Source organism: Zalophus californianus, chromosome 14, assembly GCF_009762305.2.
Source record: "Zalophus californianus isolate mZalCal1 chromosome 14, mZalCal1.pri.v2, whole genome shotgun sequence".
Taxonomy (NCBI): Eukaryota; Metazoa; Chordata; class Mammalia; order Carnivora; family Otariidae; genus Zalophus; species Zalophus californianus.
This window is the reverse complement of record NC_045608.1, coordinates 74,279,278-74,293,621: the sequence shown is the minus strand read 5'-3', so window position 1 is coordinate 74,293,621 and position 14,344 is coordinate 74,279,278. Positions and strand designations below refer to the sequence as shown.

Below are 14,344 nucleotides of genomic sequence, written 5' to 3'. Positions count from 1 at the left end.
TCCGTTATTTATTCCCATCTTGGATGGAGAGTGACAGTAGGACAAAGGAAAGGCAGGAACTAAATGTTCAGACAGCCTCTATCCTGGGCAGTTTTTCATTTGTTACTATGTTGCCTTAATGGATTGCCTGTACTATTTGTGTGCTTTTATCCCATACTCATTGTGAATCTTGTTTCACTCTTTGTTCTGCCCACTCAGTACCTTGTAGAATTTTGACCCCTTTCTCGCAAGTATCCAGTCCGCACAGTGTACATTTTGATAAGCTCATCATACCTCTGGCTTTACTGTGCCCCTATTTTTATTTCCCAGTCTCTTGATTTCTTCAAATATTTACTTTTATATATTTGTGTTGTATATAATTCTTTAACCTTTTGTGGACCCAAGAATGGGCCTAAACTCCCAAATGCTTTCACTCTGCCTGGGAAGACATGTGAAAAGTAACCTTCAAGATGGTCATGGAAAGAAATGAACTTTCCAGGGAGGCATTTAGAGTGTTGGAAAAGAGCACTCCCTGGCTTTGCTGTTGTCAGCACCTGTGTTTGCTGGTTGCTTGAGAGAGTTTCCTGTTCCATCGAAGCCTCAACGTTCTCATATATGAAATGGGGGTACTGTTAGTGCGTTGAAGTGCTTGTGCTTAGTACAGTGTCAGACACATATTTAAGCTCACTAAACATTAGCTGCTATGATTCTTTGAGAGATGGAACAGTTCAGGCAGAGGGAATAGCAAGTACAAAACCAAGGAGATATAGAAGTGTGTGCAGCACCTGTGTACACCAGAAGGGAGTAAGGAATGGCCCAAGAGTAGGCCACATGCAGGTTTCTAAAAAGTGAGTCTGGACAAGATGCAGATGCATCTGGATACAGATGTGATGGGAATGTATATTCAATGCTGCTGAAACTGGCAGCCTTGGCAGAAATTGGAAGATCTGGAGTGAGAGAGGCACGTGTTGATGGTGTGGGGCATGCATCTGTCTTGTGTTCCTGATAAGGCAGGCTGGTGGTCCTCAAACTACTGTGCACATGCAGATGACTTGGGGACCTTGTTTAAAACACAGTTTTCATGAGCGATCCAGACTCAGTTGGTCTGCAGTGGACCCCAAGATGGCTGATTTTGAAATGAATATACAGGTGATCCACATGTAGGGGGTCTTCAGATGCCCTCTGAGATGTGCTGGAATAGTTGAGGAAATGCTCACTAACCAACTGGCAGTCCTGATGAAGCTCAGTGGGAGGGAAGATGGAAACAAATGACTTAAAAGCAACATGTTGACATTCATTATGAGTTACAAATCTCAGTGCTCTCCCTCTGTGGCTTCTTGCTCTTGGATAAATGAGCATCCAGCTAAACAGATACTTTTTCAAAGAAAAAAGTATTATCTGAAATCATACAATTGTCTATTAGGTTTGGGAGAGCTAGAGATTGGTCCTTATCTGTTAGATCTAGCAGGAGTCCAGGGGATGGAAAAGCCTGTTAAAAAGAGATCAGTAAAAGGGAGGAAACAGAAAGGAAGGTGGAGCAGCGTGAGGTCAGGAAATGAGAAAGATGGAAATGAGAAAGGATGGGAAAAGAGCAGTCAGATCTGATTGGTTGGGAATCTATTTGTGAAGGAACCCAGCCAGTATTTAACCTGTTTTGAAAAAGCTAGACTTCCAGCATTTTTAATTAGTGGATTGCTCGCTTTTGAAATTGCCCAGTTGGGAATACTCAAGTTTTGATGTGTTTTTATCTGCCCGCTAATTAGCAGGCTGCTTGGTTGACCATCATTTTCCCTTTATCCTGTGGACAGAAGATGTTTATGAAGGTCTCCTGAAACACTCCAGCTCAAGTCTGGGTTAAAAGGCATAAGTCACTGTGTATTTAGTAAGAATTCATACTAAACTATAAATTAAATTCTAGTACATCTTTTCTCCAACTCGCGTCTTCCTTTTTGCTCTTTAATGTGATTTTCCCCTAGCCCTGGGCTTCTTAATCTAGACACAACTGACACTTGGGGACAGAGCATTTTGTGTGTGTGTGTGTGTGTGTGTGTGTGTGTGTGTGTGTGTGTGGTGGGGGGCATTCTAACATTTGTAGGATGTTTAGCAGCATCCCCTGGCCTCTACCCACTAGATGCCAGTGGCACTGCCCCACCCCCACCCCATCCCACATTGTGACAACCAAAAATGTCTCCAGACATTGCCAAATGCTTTCTGGGGTCCAAAATCACCCCCCATGTGAGAACGATTCCTCTTTCTTCCTTGTTTCTGCCTGCTTTTGGTGTTTAAAAATTTCCTTGAAAATTGGAAAGGTAAAATGGGTCCAAGCATATGAAATCTTGTAGAATATAAGGATTCAGCTCCCAAATCCAGAGGGTTCTAAGTCACTTCTGCGAGTATTTCAGTTCGGCATACCCGTAGGCCAGGAGATGAGGTTGTTAAACAGCAGATTTGGGGAAAGCGTTGCACCTTCTCTCCAGACTGGTTGCACTACCCAGAACTTTCTTGATATCCCTTAGAGCTCACAGTCACTGATTTTAGCTGTCCGTGGGGGACATTTGTTTGCAGTTGCATTATCTCCTGAGGCACCCACAAAAGGAACAGAAATATTTGTTTAAAAAAAGAGAGAGAAAGAATTCAAGTTTAGTGGTAATTGTTTTTTGTTGCCGCTATCCCATCTCTTAAGAGATTCTAAAACACTGCGTGCTCCAGTGTACCCAAAAATCAATCAATTAATTATACTGTTATTATTTCTTCTGATAATAAAATAGCAGTAATAAAAGGAAAGACAGTGGTGCATTAGGAGAATAAACAGTATCACTGAAATGTTAGGAAACACAATAAATGGGATTATGTCTCCTGAACCAAAGTTTCACACCTCCTCCTCCAGTCCTGTCAGAGGAGGTTTGTGGTGGCCGTCTGTTTGATCAACCGTGATCAAAATAATAGAACAGTGAAACTTTTTATACTTATAAAGGACAATTTCATCAACAATCTCAAAGCCATTTCTGAATATAGAGGGACTGATCTTTAGAACACTTTTATGTTTTAAAGCAATTGATACGATAACTTCGCTGCAATACTCTCCAGCCCGAGCATTTTGCCACTTGAAGCCGTGATGGCGTGCTCAGCGTTAGAACTTTGCTAGTCCAGAGTTCAGAAGAATTTTCACTTGCTGGTAGTTCATATAGGTCTCTTCACTATCACTTATCAAGATAAAACATGGCTTTAACGACTTTAATTTTCACATCTCAATGCCCAGATTAAGGATTGTAGCCAAGTGGTCAAATCTATTAAAATAATTAAAATACTGAGACAGTGTTGTCTTTACTTAAAACATTAAAAAAAAAAAACACATTCTAATATCCTTGTAACGTACTGGTGGAAATAGACTGCTGAATCCGCTTTTTGTCTTGTGTATTTTGTTGCATGTCTGTTGTCTAATGTAATAAGCCTTGGCTAAAGAACAAGAAATATCCAAGAGCGTTATGGCACAGATGTTGCTAATGTTGGTGTGAATATTTGCCTTAACTTACCTTTTAAAATATACATTTAAGGTTGTATTAGTGTCATTTTAAACTTACTTTGTACAAAAGATCTTAATAAAACTTTAAGTGCAGTTTCGTGTCTATAAAAGTTGAGGCTATGAAACACTGAAGGATGGGAGTAATTTTTATCTTCATACCTCTGGTTCCTGAGGGTCCAGTTCATTTCTGCTGTGAATTTAAATGAGTTAATTTAAGTAGATGGGTCAGAAGCCACTATCATCGTGGTAGCCCTGTGCCTGATTCTTAATTAAAGGCAACAGGAGATTAATTTGAAACATTAATTTAAAAGTGCATATACAAAAAGGAAGAATTATTGCAAGAAAGCCTAAAGAACTTTTCTCTTGTCCCTAGATGTAGAAGACAGAAGTAGCTCAGGGTCCTGGGGGAATGGAGGACATCCAAGCCCGTCCAGGGTAAGTATATCTAATCTTTTCTCCCACAACCAGACATCCCGCATATGTAAATTGACAAACTGAAGGTGAGTTTCTCTCTCTCACACACACAAATGCACAGATATATATATGTGCATACTAAGTTTAATGAGGATCAGCTTGTGTTTGCAGTTTTTTTTTTTCCATTCTCTTATTGGATGCTGTTATTGAATTTGACACCTGTTCCACTTCTGCCAACCAGAAGAAAAATCCTTCATTAAATATTTGGCCTTACTTTGCCAGTTATTGATCCAGTATTACAGAAAGTTGTTTGTTGTAGACGGCACAACTTTGAAAAAAATCGTAGTATCCCTGTAATGTATCGGTGTAGACCACAGAATAATTCTGAAGACAGGGTATGAAGTTCTATCTGATCAGTATAATCTACATAATAAATCAGAGTTGATTTCATTTTGTAAACATGGTATTAAAGCCTTTGGTTACCAGTTGGGTTCATTCATTTATTTGGTTTTCAGATTTTTGCTGCTCCTTTTCATGGTTTTCCTTCATGCTTTAGTTGTTAGTTGGGGTGTAATGGGGAGGCCATGGAATGGGATGGGAATGGGGTGGTTAGGCAATGTGTATTTTTCTGTGTATATGACCTTGGGCCTATCATTTCACTTCTTTGGTCCTCATTTTTCCAATTTATAAAATGAAGAAGTAGAGCCAGAAGATCTTTTATGTTCCTTCCCACTTAAAGATATATGATTTTATGTATAATCTGTTTTTAATGGAATCATTTCTAGGCCCTCTAAAATCCATGTCAGCTTTTCTAATATACATCTAAATACCCCAAATTAAAAATAGACCGAGAGCACATAGTCAAACAAACACATGCCCCTCCCCCAGCCAGCTGTATAAATGAAGCATTATGCAGGGAGGGAACATTTTACTGTAAGTATTCACATAGATTTGAGGTGGGGGTGTTTCTATTTTGGCAGAAGAGGCAAGGAAGGTAATCAAGCTGTCACAGTGAGGACATTTCAGCAAGCCACTGTTGTCCGTTTCCACCTGTCCTTTGACCTGTGGTTGTCACTGTGGTCTTCATGGTGCGGCAGGGTCTGTAGGCTTACCAGTAGCTTTGTTGAGCCACTGCACCAGCTGTCGGGGTTGATATCCTAATGCATCATATGGATGGGTTGAGGAAATCTTTCCTCCTCCTCACGTTACAGGCTGCACTTGTAGAAATAAATCCATTCCCCTTGACAGCAAGTGTAGGAGATGACAGAATTTCCCCCTATTGTTTAGCTCATTCACACTTAATGTCTTACGATTTCTCACTTTAACACACACACTACTTTTAATTGTTCTTCTGAGAACGAGGTCTCTTAGGACCATCCTTTGATTTCATTTTCAGTAACTGTCCTGCCATTTTTTTTCAGGGAATATTTTGGTGAATAATTTTGAGTCAATATTTTGTAATTCCTGTCTTCTCAATCCAGGGAGTTTGCATGTGATAGATTTCTGTGGCTGACTTGTACCGACCACCATGCTAAGTCCTGTCTTCTCCCATCTGAAAGTGGTGATATCATCCGCTACCTTACAGCACTGTGCTGGGGTTTCAGTTAGGTAGTGTATATTAAAGTACACTGTCTAAGATGAGGACACTTAATAAATAAAAATTAGTCTTATACAATGCCTGGCATAGAATAAGTGAGGCAAAACCCACGCTAGGTATTTTAAAAAAATATGACATCATTTTATACACTGACATATTGGCAGCATTAGACTACGGTATCCTTCAAGTTAATTTTTCTAAATGAGGAAAAGTGATTAAAAACAGGATTATTTGGAACCTTAAGCGTTCCAGTTATTCTCTAGTGAAGTGATGTGTGTTTTCATTTTTCATACGACATCCGTCTTTTTTTGTAGGGGCGGATTCTGCCCTTTGGCTAACATGCCAACTGATACCTCTGAGTAAATTTGACTTGGTCTTTATGGGCAGTGCAACCGACTGAGCAGATTGACTTTTTCTTCCCCCCGCCCCTTTTTGGTTACTTGATGCACCTTAGTCTGAAATTTGAACCCTGTAATGTAGGTGATTTTAACTTTTCCTATATGTTATTTAGGGGCTCCTGGGTGGCTCAGTTGGTTAAGTGTCTGCCTTTAGCTTAGATCATGATCCCAGGGTCCTGGGATCTAGCCCCACATTGGGCTCCCTGCTCAGTGGGAACCTGCTTCTCCTGCTCCCTGCTGCTCCCCCTGCTTGTGCTCTCTCTCTCTGTCAAATAAATAAATAAAATCTTAAAAAAAATAAAAACATTATTTTAATTTTAAATTCCATTAAAATAATTAGATAATCATAATCATGACAAATTTCTGCCAAAAATTAATGTCTGCTTTAAAACTTTTTTTTGTGGCATGCTTTGTCCAAATCCAGAGGTACTAATTTATGCTAAAGTTTTGATGTTCCTTCATAGTCATGTTGTAATAATTTTAACGTTCTTACATGTTAATTACTTATGGAATGATCCAGTTCTCTTACAACCACAGTAACAACTGTCATAAAACATTGAAATTTCAATACTGTAAAACCAAATATCGTTCAAAAGGCTCTATCTTGGTCTTCTAAAAGCAATTCATTATAGGCTATGTGTCGTTCTCCCTGATGGCACAATCTTGTGTTTTTTCTCTTTTTAAATAATTTCGGCTTGCCAGTGCCTGGGTGGCTCAGTCGGTTAAGCATATGCCTTTGGCTCAGGTCGTGATCCCAGGGTCCTGGGATCGAGCCCCACATCGGGCTTCCTGCTCAGCGGGGAGCCTGCTTCTCCCTCTCCCACTCCCCCTGCTTGTGTTCGCTCTCTCTCTGTCTCTCTCTCTGTCAAATAAATAAATAAAATCTTTAAATAAATAATGTGGGCTTACCAAAATAGTAACCTCTAATATTTACAGTGCATTTTATATGTGTCAGGTGTTTTACATACATTATTTCATTTAATCATCTCAACAACTTCCTGCAGTTGATTCTATTATTGTTATTATAAGATTTCACAGCTACCATGAGGAAAACTTGAACTCTGAAGACTCTAGAGCCCTCGCTTACCCACTGGACCTGTGAAGAGGCAGGTCCCTTATAATGAGGTTCCATAGTGGGAATGTGGACTTCAGTTTCTTTGGATCTCGGAGCTGTCAGTAGAGGGGGGGGTATTTATATGCTGATTTATTCATGCGAAATGAAAACTTATGATGTTGTTTTATTTACAGAACTATGGAGATGGGACTCCCTATGACCACATGACCAGCAGGGACCTTGGGTCACATGACAATCTCTCTCCACCTTTTGTCAATTCCAGAATACAAAGTAAGACCAATTTTAAATTAACATGCACTTTTCAAATGCTGATATTTTACCATAGAAAGGGGAGAATACAGTCCAGATGGAGGACCTGTTTTGGGGGACTTGGATATTTAGCCAGTTCACTCTAGTAATTTTAAATTGCAGAAAAATACTGACAGTTTATGCTCAGTAAAGTGTGACAGTAATCACGTGTAAAGGACTACGTTTTATAACCATGTGGAATTACAGGATTTCAGTGATATCGAATCGCCGTGGAAATTTTGTCTTCCTTAGGTATAAAGCTCTTATCTCAATTTCAACGTTGTAATACTTGTTTTCTGATTTAAGGTTGATAAAGTCAAAGTGGTGAATATTTAAAATAAAAATATCCTTGGGCCTGTCTGTTGGCAATGATATATAGTCCGGGGTTATGGAAACCCCTTTAATAATAGGTTTAGATTGCTGAAATCAGAGTAGTGTATTCAAGTTGAATTATAAGATCTGGTTGTGTATTTATCTTGGTGTGAGCTTTTTAGTGCTGATGGTCAAGGCAGACTGTATCTTACTTCACTGGAAGCAAGCTACGCTTGAGATAGTTTGCGGGTTTCCAGCATGTCCTTCATGCTGGCATCTTTTGTGTATTTTTCTGTTTCATTTACCTTGTAGGGATGTGTGTCTAACAGCAGTAAACTGAGCAATGAGCAATAGCAGGTTTCTTTAGTTTCGAGTGAAACAATGATCTTTGTTCTAGTAAATGTGGGTTTTCTTCTTAAACAATATTAATAAATCTCTCAACTTGGTCAAATTCTATTGCAAATCCATCAATAAATGAAGTTAAATTTCTTGGCAGAAGGCGTTGGACCATACTCCAAGAAAAACACACAGCTGTAATTATATCACTCTGAAACCATAATTGCAAATGCTTCTAAAGAATGTCCCTATTTTTAAGCCTTGGAAGCTTACTTGTTATCTAATGTATAGATAGTCCTTGAATCTTAGTCATTTTTTTCAAAAGTCACCATCAGACCCATCTAAAGGAATTTCAGGTATTTAACACAAAGTAGACAAAGCAGAGAAATACTAGCAACTTATTTTAAAGTGGGTGATATCATATGTTTGTGCCTTTAAATATCATTCCAACTTATGTTTGATCATTGGTTGTTCTTATACTTGTGTTCCTTCTTATTTTAAAATGATAAATTTCATAAATATCGTTTGTTTTTTTTTTTTTTTTTTGGTACCTAAAGCCAGCTTGCCCCTTTTTTATCAGTTGTTGATAGGGAGGTACAACAACTTTCCTATTTTAATACAGATTCAGAAGACTAGATATATTTGTCAACTCAGATCTTAAAAGGACAACTTTGGACTCTTCAGGGACAATACTACTAAGATGAAATTCTAACACCTTGCTTCTCACGTCATCCTCGCTCAATTTCATAAAGTAGAATAAAAGATTAACTTGAAAATAATAATCTTGGGAAGTAATACTTCGACGGCATATTAAAGAACTCCCTTGGAAGATTCTAAAACTCTCCCCTGATGAGCGAAAGTAAAATAGAATAAATGAATCGCTACTCATATTTAGAAGTTTATGTTAGGTACATGAAAAGAGTTTTCCTCAAGCACAACTTGATAAACTAGTATCACGGAATATGCCAAGCAATACAAAGATATTGAATATTTGTGCTTGTTCATCTGTCCTCATGGGCAACTGTTTTACCAGTCAAATTCGTTTTTCCATCCAAATAGTATTTAAAATATACGTGGGCTGAGAGCCTAGAGCTAGAGCAGAGAGAGCTCTTTTCACTTAGTTGTTGTTTAAGCTGAAAGTCCATGTCAGCTGAGTTCTTTTATCCTGTCTGCCCTCCTTCCCATTAAACTCTTAAATATGGAGGCCAAGACAGTCTCCTGCATTGTGATAGGAAATGCTGCTAAGTCCGGGAGGCTCCCACCCACTGTTCCCCATGAAAGGACTTCTCTGTTAGATAAGCTGTCTGGTCTGAAACATGGCTCTTTATTGTTTACAAACTGCTACATTTTCCACCTCAAGCAGATTTTTGCACAGAATAGATTTGTGCTGGGGCTAAATGGTTTATCTGACATTAACGGCGCAGTGTCAGACTGGGGTCAGGGAAGTCGCCCTCGGAGCGAGAGGGCATGGCGCAGTCTGCAAAAAAAGGAAAAAGATATTTAAACAACTATGAAATACCTCGCATTTTTAGTTTGGAAAAGAATTTAAAAATATTTTTAGAGGACTGCCCATGATGCCGCATTAACTCTTGCCACCCCTGTCATTTCTCACATCTCAAACGCCTTCTTGATCAGCTTGACTATCTCAGGGCTAGATTAGGGGAACAAAGATTCTCATTGATTTTTGTCCAAGCTGCTGTTTATTTAAAATAAAACCACTTTTGAGATGGGCCATGCTTGGTGTTTATGCTGTGCTTTTATAAAGAGAAGATAGGTTGTTTTCCAGAAATTAAAGACAACCAATTTACAAATGGAGATGAAGATAAAATAAGATCTATTAGTGTAGCCGACAATTTAAACTCACAGAATACATGGTCTATTCTGAACCGCTCTTTGTGTCCAAATCCATATTCGGTGTCCTGGTCTTTGTGGAAGTTTTCATTCTACCAAAAGAAGGCATTAGACTTCACTGGAAGTTTTTGACAACAGTCGATACCTGCTTTTAGCATCTTTAGTTTTCATTAAAACTACAAAGGATTTCTTTACATGTCAAAGATTTAATTCTGCTGTGATGTCATATTAGGGTAAAAGCTATAGCATAAGAAATAAATCAGCCACTTTATTGGACCAGATTCTCTATTGTCAAATCAATCAAGCCTGTGACTGAATTAGGCGTCTGCTACAGAAACAAGTGACACTAATTTTACAGGAAAGAGTTATTAACTGCAGATGACCTGTTTTTTTTTTTTTTTTTTTTTTTAAGTAAACTGTTCATTTAGCAGGGTTTTATTTTACTGCAGGGAAAGAAAAAAGTAATGAACTGCTCTCTCCTTTTGGGAGTGCATTATTATTATATATTTTGTTCTTAATGGCAATACACTATTTTGGAGAAATGATACAGGCATTGCTAACATTTGCTCATAAGCTCTTATGGCAACAAAGCCCTTTATCACAACTCTGAATTTTTTGACTTCACAGGAATGGTTTTGCGTAAATGTTCCAATTTTTGTGCTACAATACTTAGGTTTGGCCCCAAAATGACAAAACTCAACTTATTTGTGTATCTCAAATTTTTGCAGAATGGCATATAATTTATAAGAGTAATAGAGTATCTCCATTAATTTATTCTTTAAGCCTGCATATCTGAATGTAATATCCTATTTGATAGTTTGTGAATCCTTACACCATAAAATGAACAAATGAATACAAGCACACTTGCATGCCTGCATGGGGCCATGCGCACACACACACGCCTATTCTGCTAGGATTACTGACCCCTCTCAGTTTATAAGGCTGCACCACTTCTTCCTTTACAGTCTGTAGTTATAGTTGCCATACAAAATTTTGGAAGTTGATACTGTGTAAATCCTATAAAGGGAAACATAAATAAACAAATAGCAAAATAAATAACATAAATAAGCAAAATAAAATAAGCAAAAATAAATAAACAAAAAAGCCAGCCCCTAATTTAAGAAACAAAATAAGTGTGCATGACTTTTTGTTTTCCTTCTCGTGTGGGAGAGTCTGGAGGAGTGGAGAGACCTAAAGTGTAGCAGTGAGTCTTCTAATTAACTGCCTGCACTGACCAATTCATATATGTACTCTCTTTTTAAAATGTTATTTATTTATTTTTATTGAGGTATAATTGACAGACGACATTATATTAGTTTCAGGTGTACAACAAAGCGATCCGATATTTGTGTATTCTACTCTTTCACCTGACATTTCCTGAATCCTCGACCACTACTTTCATTGGGCAGAGACAAGCAAGCCAGTTTGCATTTTTGCTTCTTTGAAATGCCATGTCCCGTTTCACATCTGGAAAAAAACAAATCGCTTTTTCTTTGTGACTACTTATGGTTATTAATGATAAAAATGTACGCTTGATCTGTTGGAAACTTGTTCGCTGCAGTTTTTAAACAGTTTGATTAAACCTTTATAGGTGGTCGGTGAGTAGCTTTCAGAATATGCTGATGGGACAGAGGGGCCATGGGTCTGAGTCTTGTGTTTTTAAGAGGACTATATGCTATGGAATAGTTTGAAAATACTGACAAGAGCTATATGCAAAGAGTATAGATTTTTTAACATTCCCATCCCTGCTTGTTTTCTTGCAAGTATTAAACTTTTGCAGGTAATTGTCCAAATGCTTTTACAATGGGAAACAATATATTTTCTAGCTAAAACTTTTTGATCCGAGGAAGGCCCTAAGCATGCATTTTCCTTCTATTGTTGCAGAGCCTTAACTGAAAACCAGATTGTTTGAGTGAGCAAGTTGCCAGTAAGATTGTGGACATGCATTGGTAACTGAAGGATGTGAAAAGTGATACTTTTGTACAGTTGGGTGCAGCTTAGTTCAACATCAGCTGCTGTGTCTTTATGTGTCCCATTGTGAATGGTTCGCTTTCCTTATTGTGGGGTTTGGTGCTAGTCCCACTAATGGTACTCTACCAGCGCCCTAAATAATTTCCCACCATAGAGTAACTGGTTTCTAAACTAGCTCAGTGGAACATTTTACTGCAGGATTAGATCGGGGTTTCAGGCAGAACTGAAGAAAGCTGCTGGCTTATAGGATGACCTTTGAATCTCATCTGGGTTAGCGGTTGATATTTTGATTTGGTTACTGTGGTCATATTGTGACAGCTGCTAGCTCATTATAATTCGGTTCCACTGCTCCGTTTGCCTAGCAGGAATATTTAGGTTTGTATTACTTCCAAGTGTTTACGACTACCCTGAGTTTAGCCCAGCATAAAGGTGAAGTGTTGTGAGTGTTTTCAAATCCCAGTGGCAGAGGTCAGTGGCACATTCTTCTTGTAAAATGGCGAATGTGAGTAGATGCTAATACAGGGAGTTTTTCTTTTCATTGTAAAACTGGAAATAAACCTAAATGAAGAGGCTCTTACCAGGAAAACTGTTTTGAGAACCTTAACGTACAATAACCACAGAGAGATAGAGTTTTTTTCAAAGCAGGGGTAAGATTTACCTTGACCTCTTTGTCAGGTGTTTTCTCTCCACACAGCAATTTAAATATTTGAAACGAAACAAAACAAATCTGTACAATGATGCCAAATGTTTGATTTTCTAAAGTGCCAGAGGTCAAATAATATTTTAGTAATTTCATGAAAACGGAATTGTGACTATGGATGTCAACTCTAGACATTTTAGTTCACTTTTAAATTGTTCTGAAGTTCGATAGTTTTAGCAGGCTGCTTGCAGCTTCATTGGTTAGGGATGTCTGTGTATTGTTGGTGTTTTCTTTTTTAATGACACTTTTTTTTTTTTTTTTGCTTGAGGTTATCTTGATATCATCTGTTATCTATTGGACTGATAATGTGGTAGCAAGCAATTGCTGAGAGAAGAAACACTTAATTGTGGTGTTATTTGTTGTCTGCTTTCTTTGTTCGGGAGTTTTGTTGTTTGAAGATGTTAACTTAAAATGTCTTCCCGAAGTATTAACAAATAAGACTATTTTAAGTGTCTTCCCAAGTGATGCTATTAATCCTGATTTTGAGCTAAGGCTGGGTGCCAAAGAACTATTTCTACTCTCTGCTTTGCTGCAACCGTGGGTGGCTCTTCAGGTCAGGTTTTTTCACATCTCTAGATTGAGGGTGGAACAGACCTTTAGATGATCTCTGAAGTAATTTTCTCCTCTAATGGTCCATTGATCTTTTAGGTGTGCCATTTTATCCTTCTGCTATATTTTATCTTTAGAGATGTTTTATCGTTATTTCTAATCCATTCATCTCGATTTTATGATACCTTCAACTAACTTTGCTAGTGATGTGTTTTCCAAATGTTATTCTTTAAAGCCTGATTCACATGGATGTTTCTTTTCTACCTCAGCTCATTCCATATCTATAGTTAAGGGATTGGATTGATTGAGGATAAAATAATAACTCATTAAGTTATATCACCAGGAGAAAAGCATGACGCACGGGCCAATGCCTGGCATAGAGTTGTAGGACCTCAATAGATGGCTATTGAGTGGTTCCATTTGCGAATAAATCAGGAAATCAGATATAGAGGGTTTAAGTCCTGAATGAAAAGCCCATAAATTAAAATCAGGCCTACATCTATCTCACTGTATCAGGAAGAAAAGCCTCAACCAGAGCCAGTTTAACAGAAATTCATTCTATAATACTATATCCTTGACTGTGCAGAATATTCTAACGTCAGGGAGCAGATCATGTTACAGGGTGGTAGATTTCAGTTTTGACCAAACATACCACAAAATATTTTATTTATAAAAAATAAGTAATGTCATTCTTTTTTTTTTTTTTGAAAGGCTACTGAAAAAAGTTAAGCGTTTCCAGTTTTCAGATAGGAAAACTTATTTCTTCTTGTCCAATCAATAAAAATGTCTGTCTGTCTTTCATTGGTCTTGCTTCCTTTCCACTCAGCCATTTACCGTATGCTATACTATAATGAATGCTGTGCTAATCAAATACTCTCATAGTCAGGTTTTATGAAATTTAGAAGAACTGATAGCAGAAAAACATTATCTGAAAACTATAGCCAACAGAAAAAGTGTAGCACTTCTAAATACCAGAAGAAGATTTCTCATGTAAAAAGTTATGGACTCTAAGAGAAAATACATCATTTTAGAGTTAAAGAAAAGTAAAAAGTAGTTTGTGTTGGGGAGGAATGCTTTTGCTTAGAAGTAATGGAAAATGTGACTAATGGTTGCTTAAGAAGAATTTTTCTTCTACCAGAAGTCTGCTAAAATTGGTTTACAGCTCATTGATACCCATGCAGGTGCCTGGGTGATTCCTTTGTGCTTTCCCTTATTGTCTCAAGATGACTGTCACGGCTTTAGATGTTAAGTATGGGTCTGATGCAGCAAGAAGCAGGGAAAAGGGAGTCCGGCAGTGTGACCCCCTGCTCCCCGACATCCCATGGCCACCTCCAGCTACAAAGTTTGTTTG

The 14,344-nt window shown here is 38.0% G+C and overlaps 1 protein-coding gene across 22 annotated transcripts in view; it reads left to right on the top strand.

Annotated features, from left to right (window-relative positions):
* TCF4 (transcription factor 4) overlaps window positions 1–14,344 on the top strand; it is a 352,937-nt gene that overhangs the window by 113,394 nt on the left and 225,199 nt on the right. For all 22 annotated transcript variants that reach the window (XM_027576841.2, XM_027576852.2, XM_035723992.1 and 19 more), the window contains 2 exons: window positions 3,876–3,937; window positions 7,160–7,256. In XM_027576841.2, the coding sequence (XP_027432642.1) occupies window positions 3,876–3,937; window positions 7,160–7,256 (159 nt within the window). The remainder of the gene's footprint in view (window positions 1–3,875; window positions 3,938–7,159; window positions 7,257–14,344) is intronic.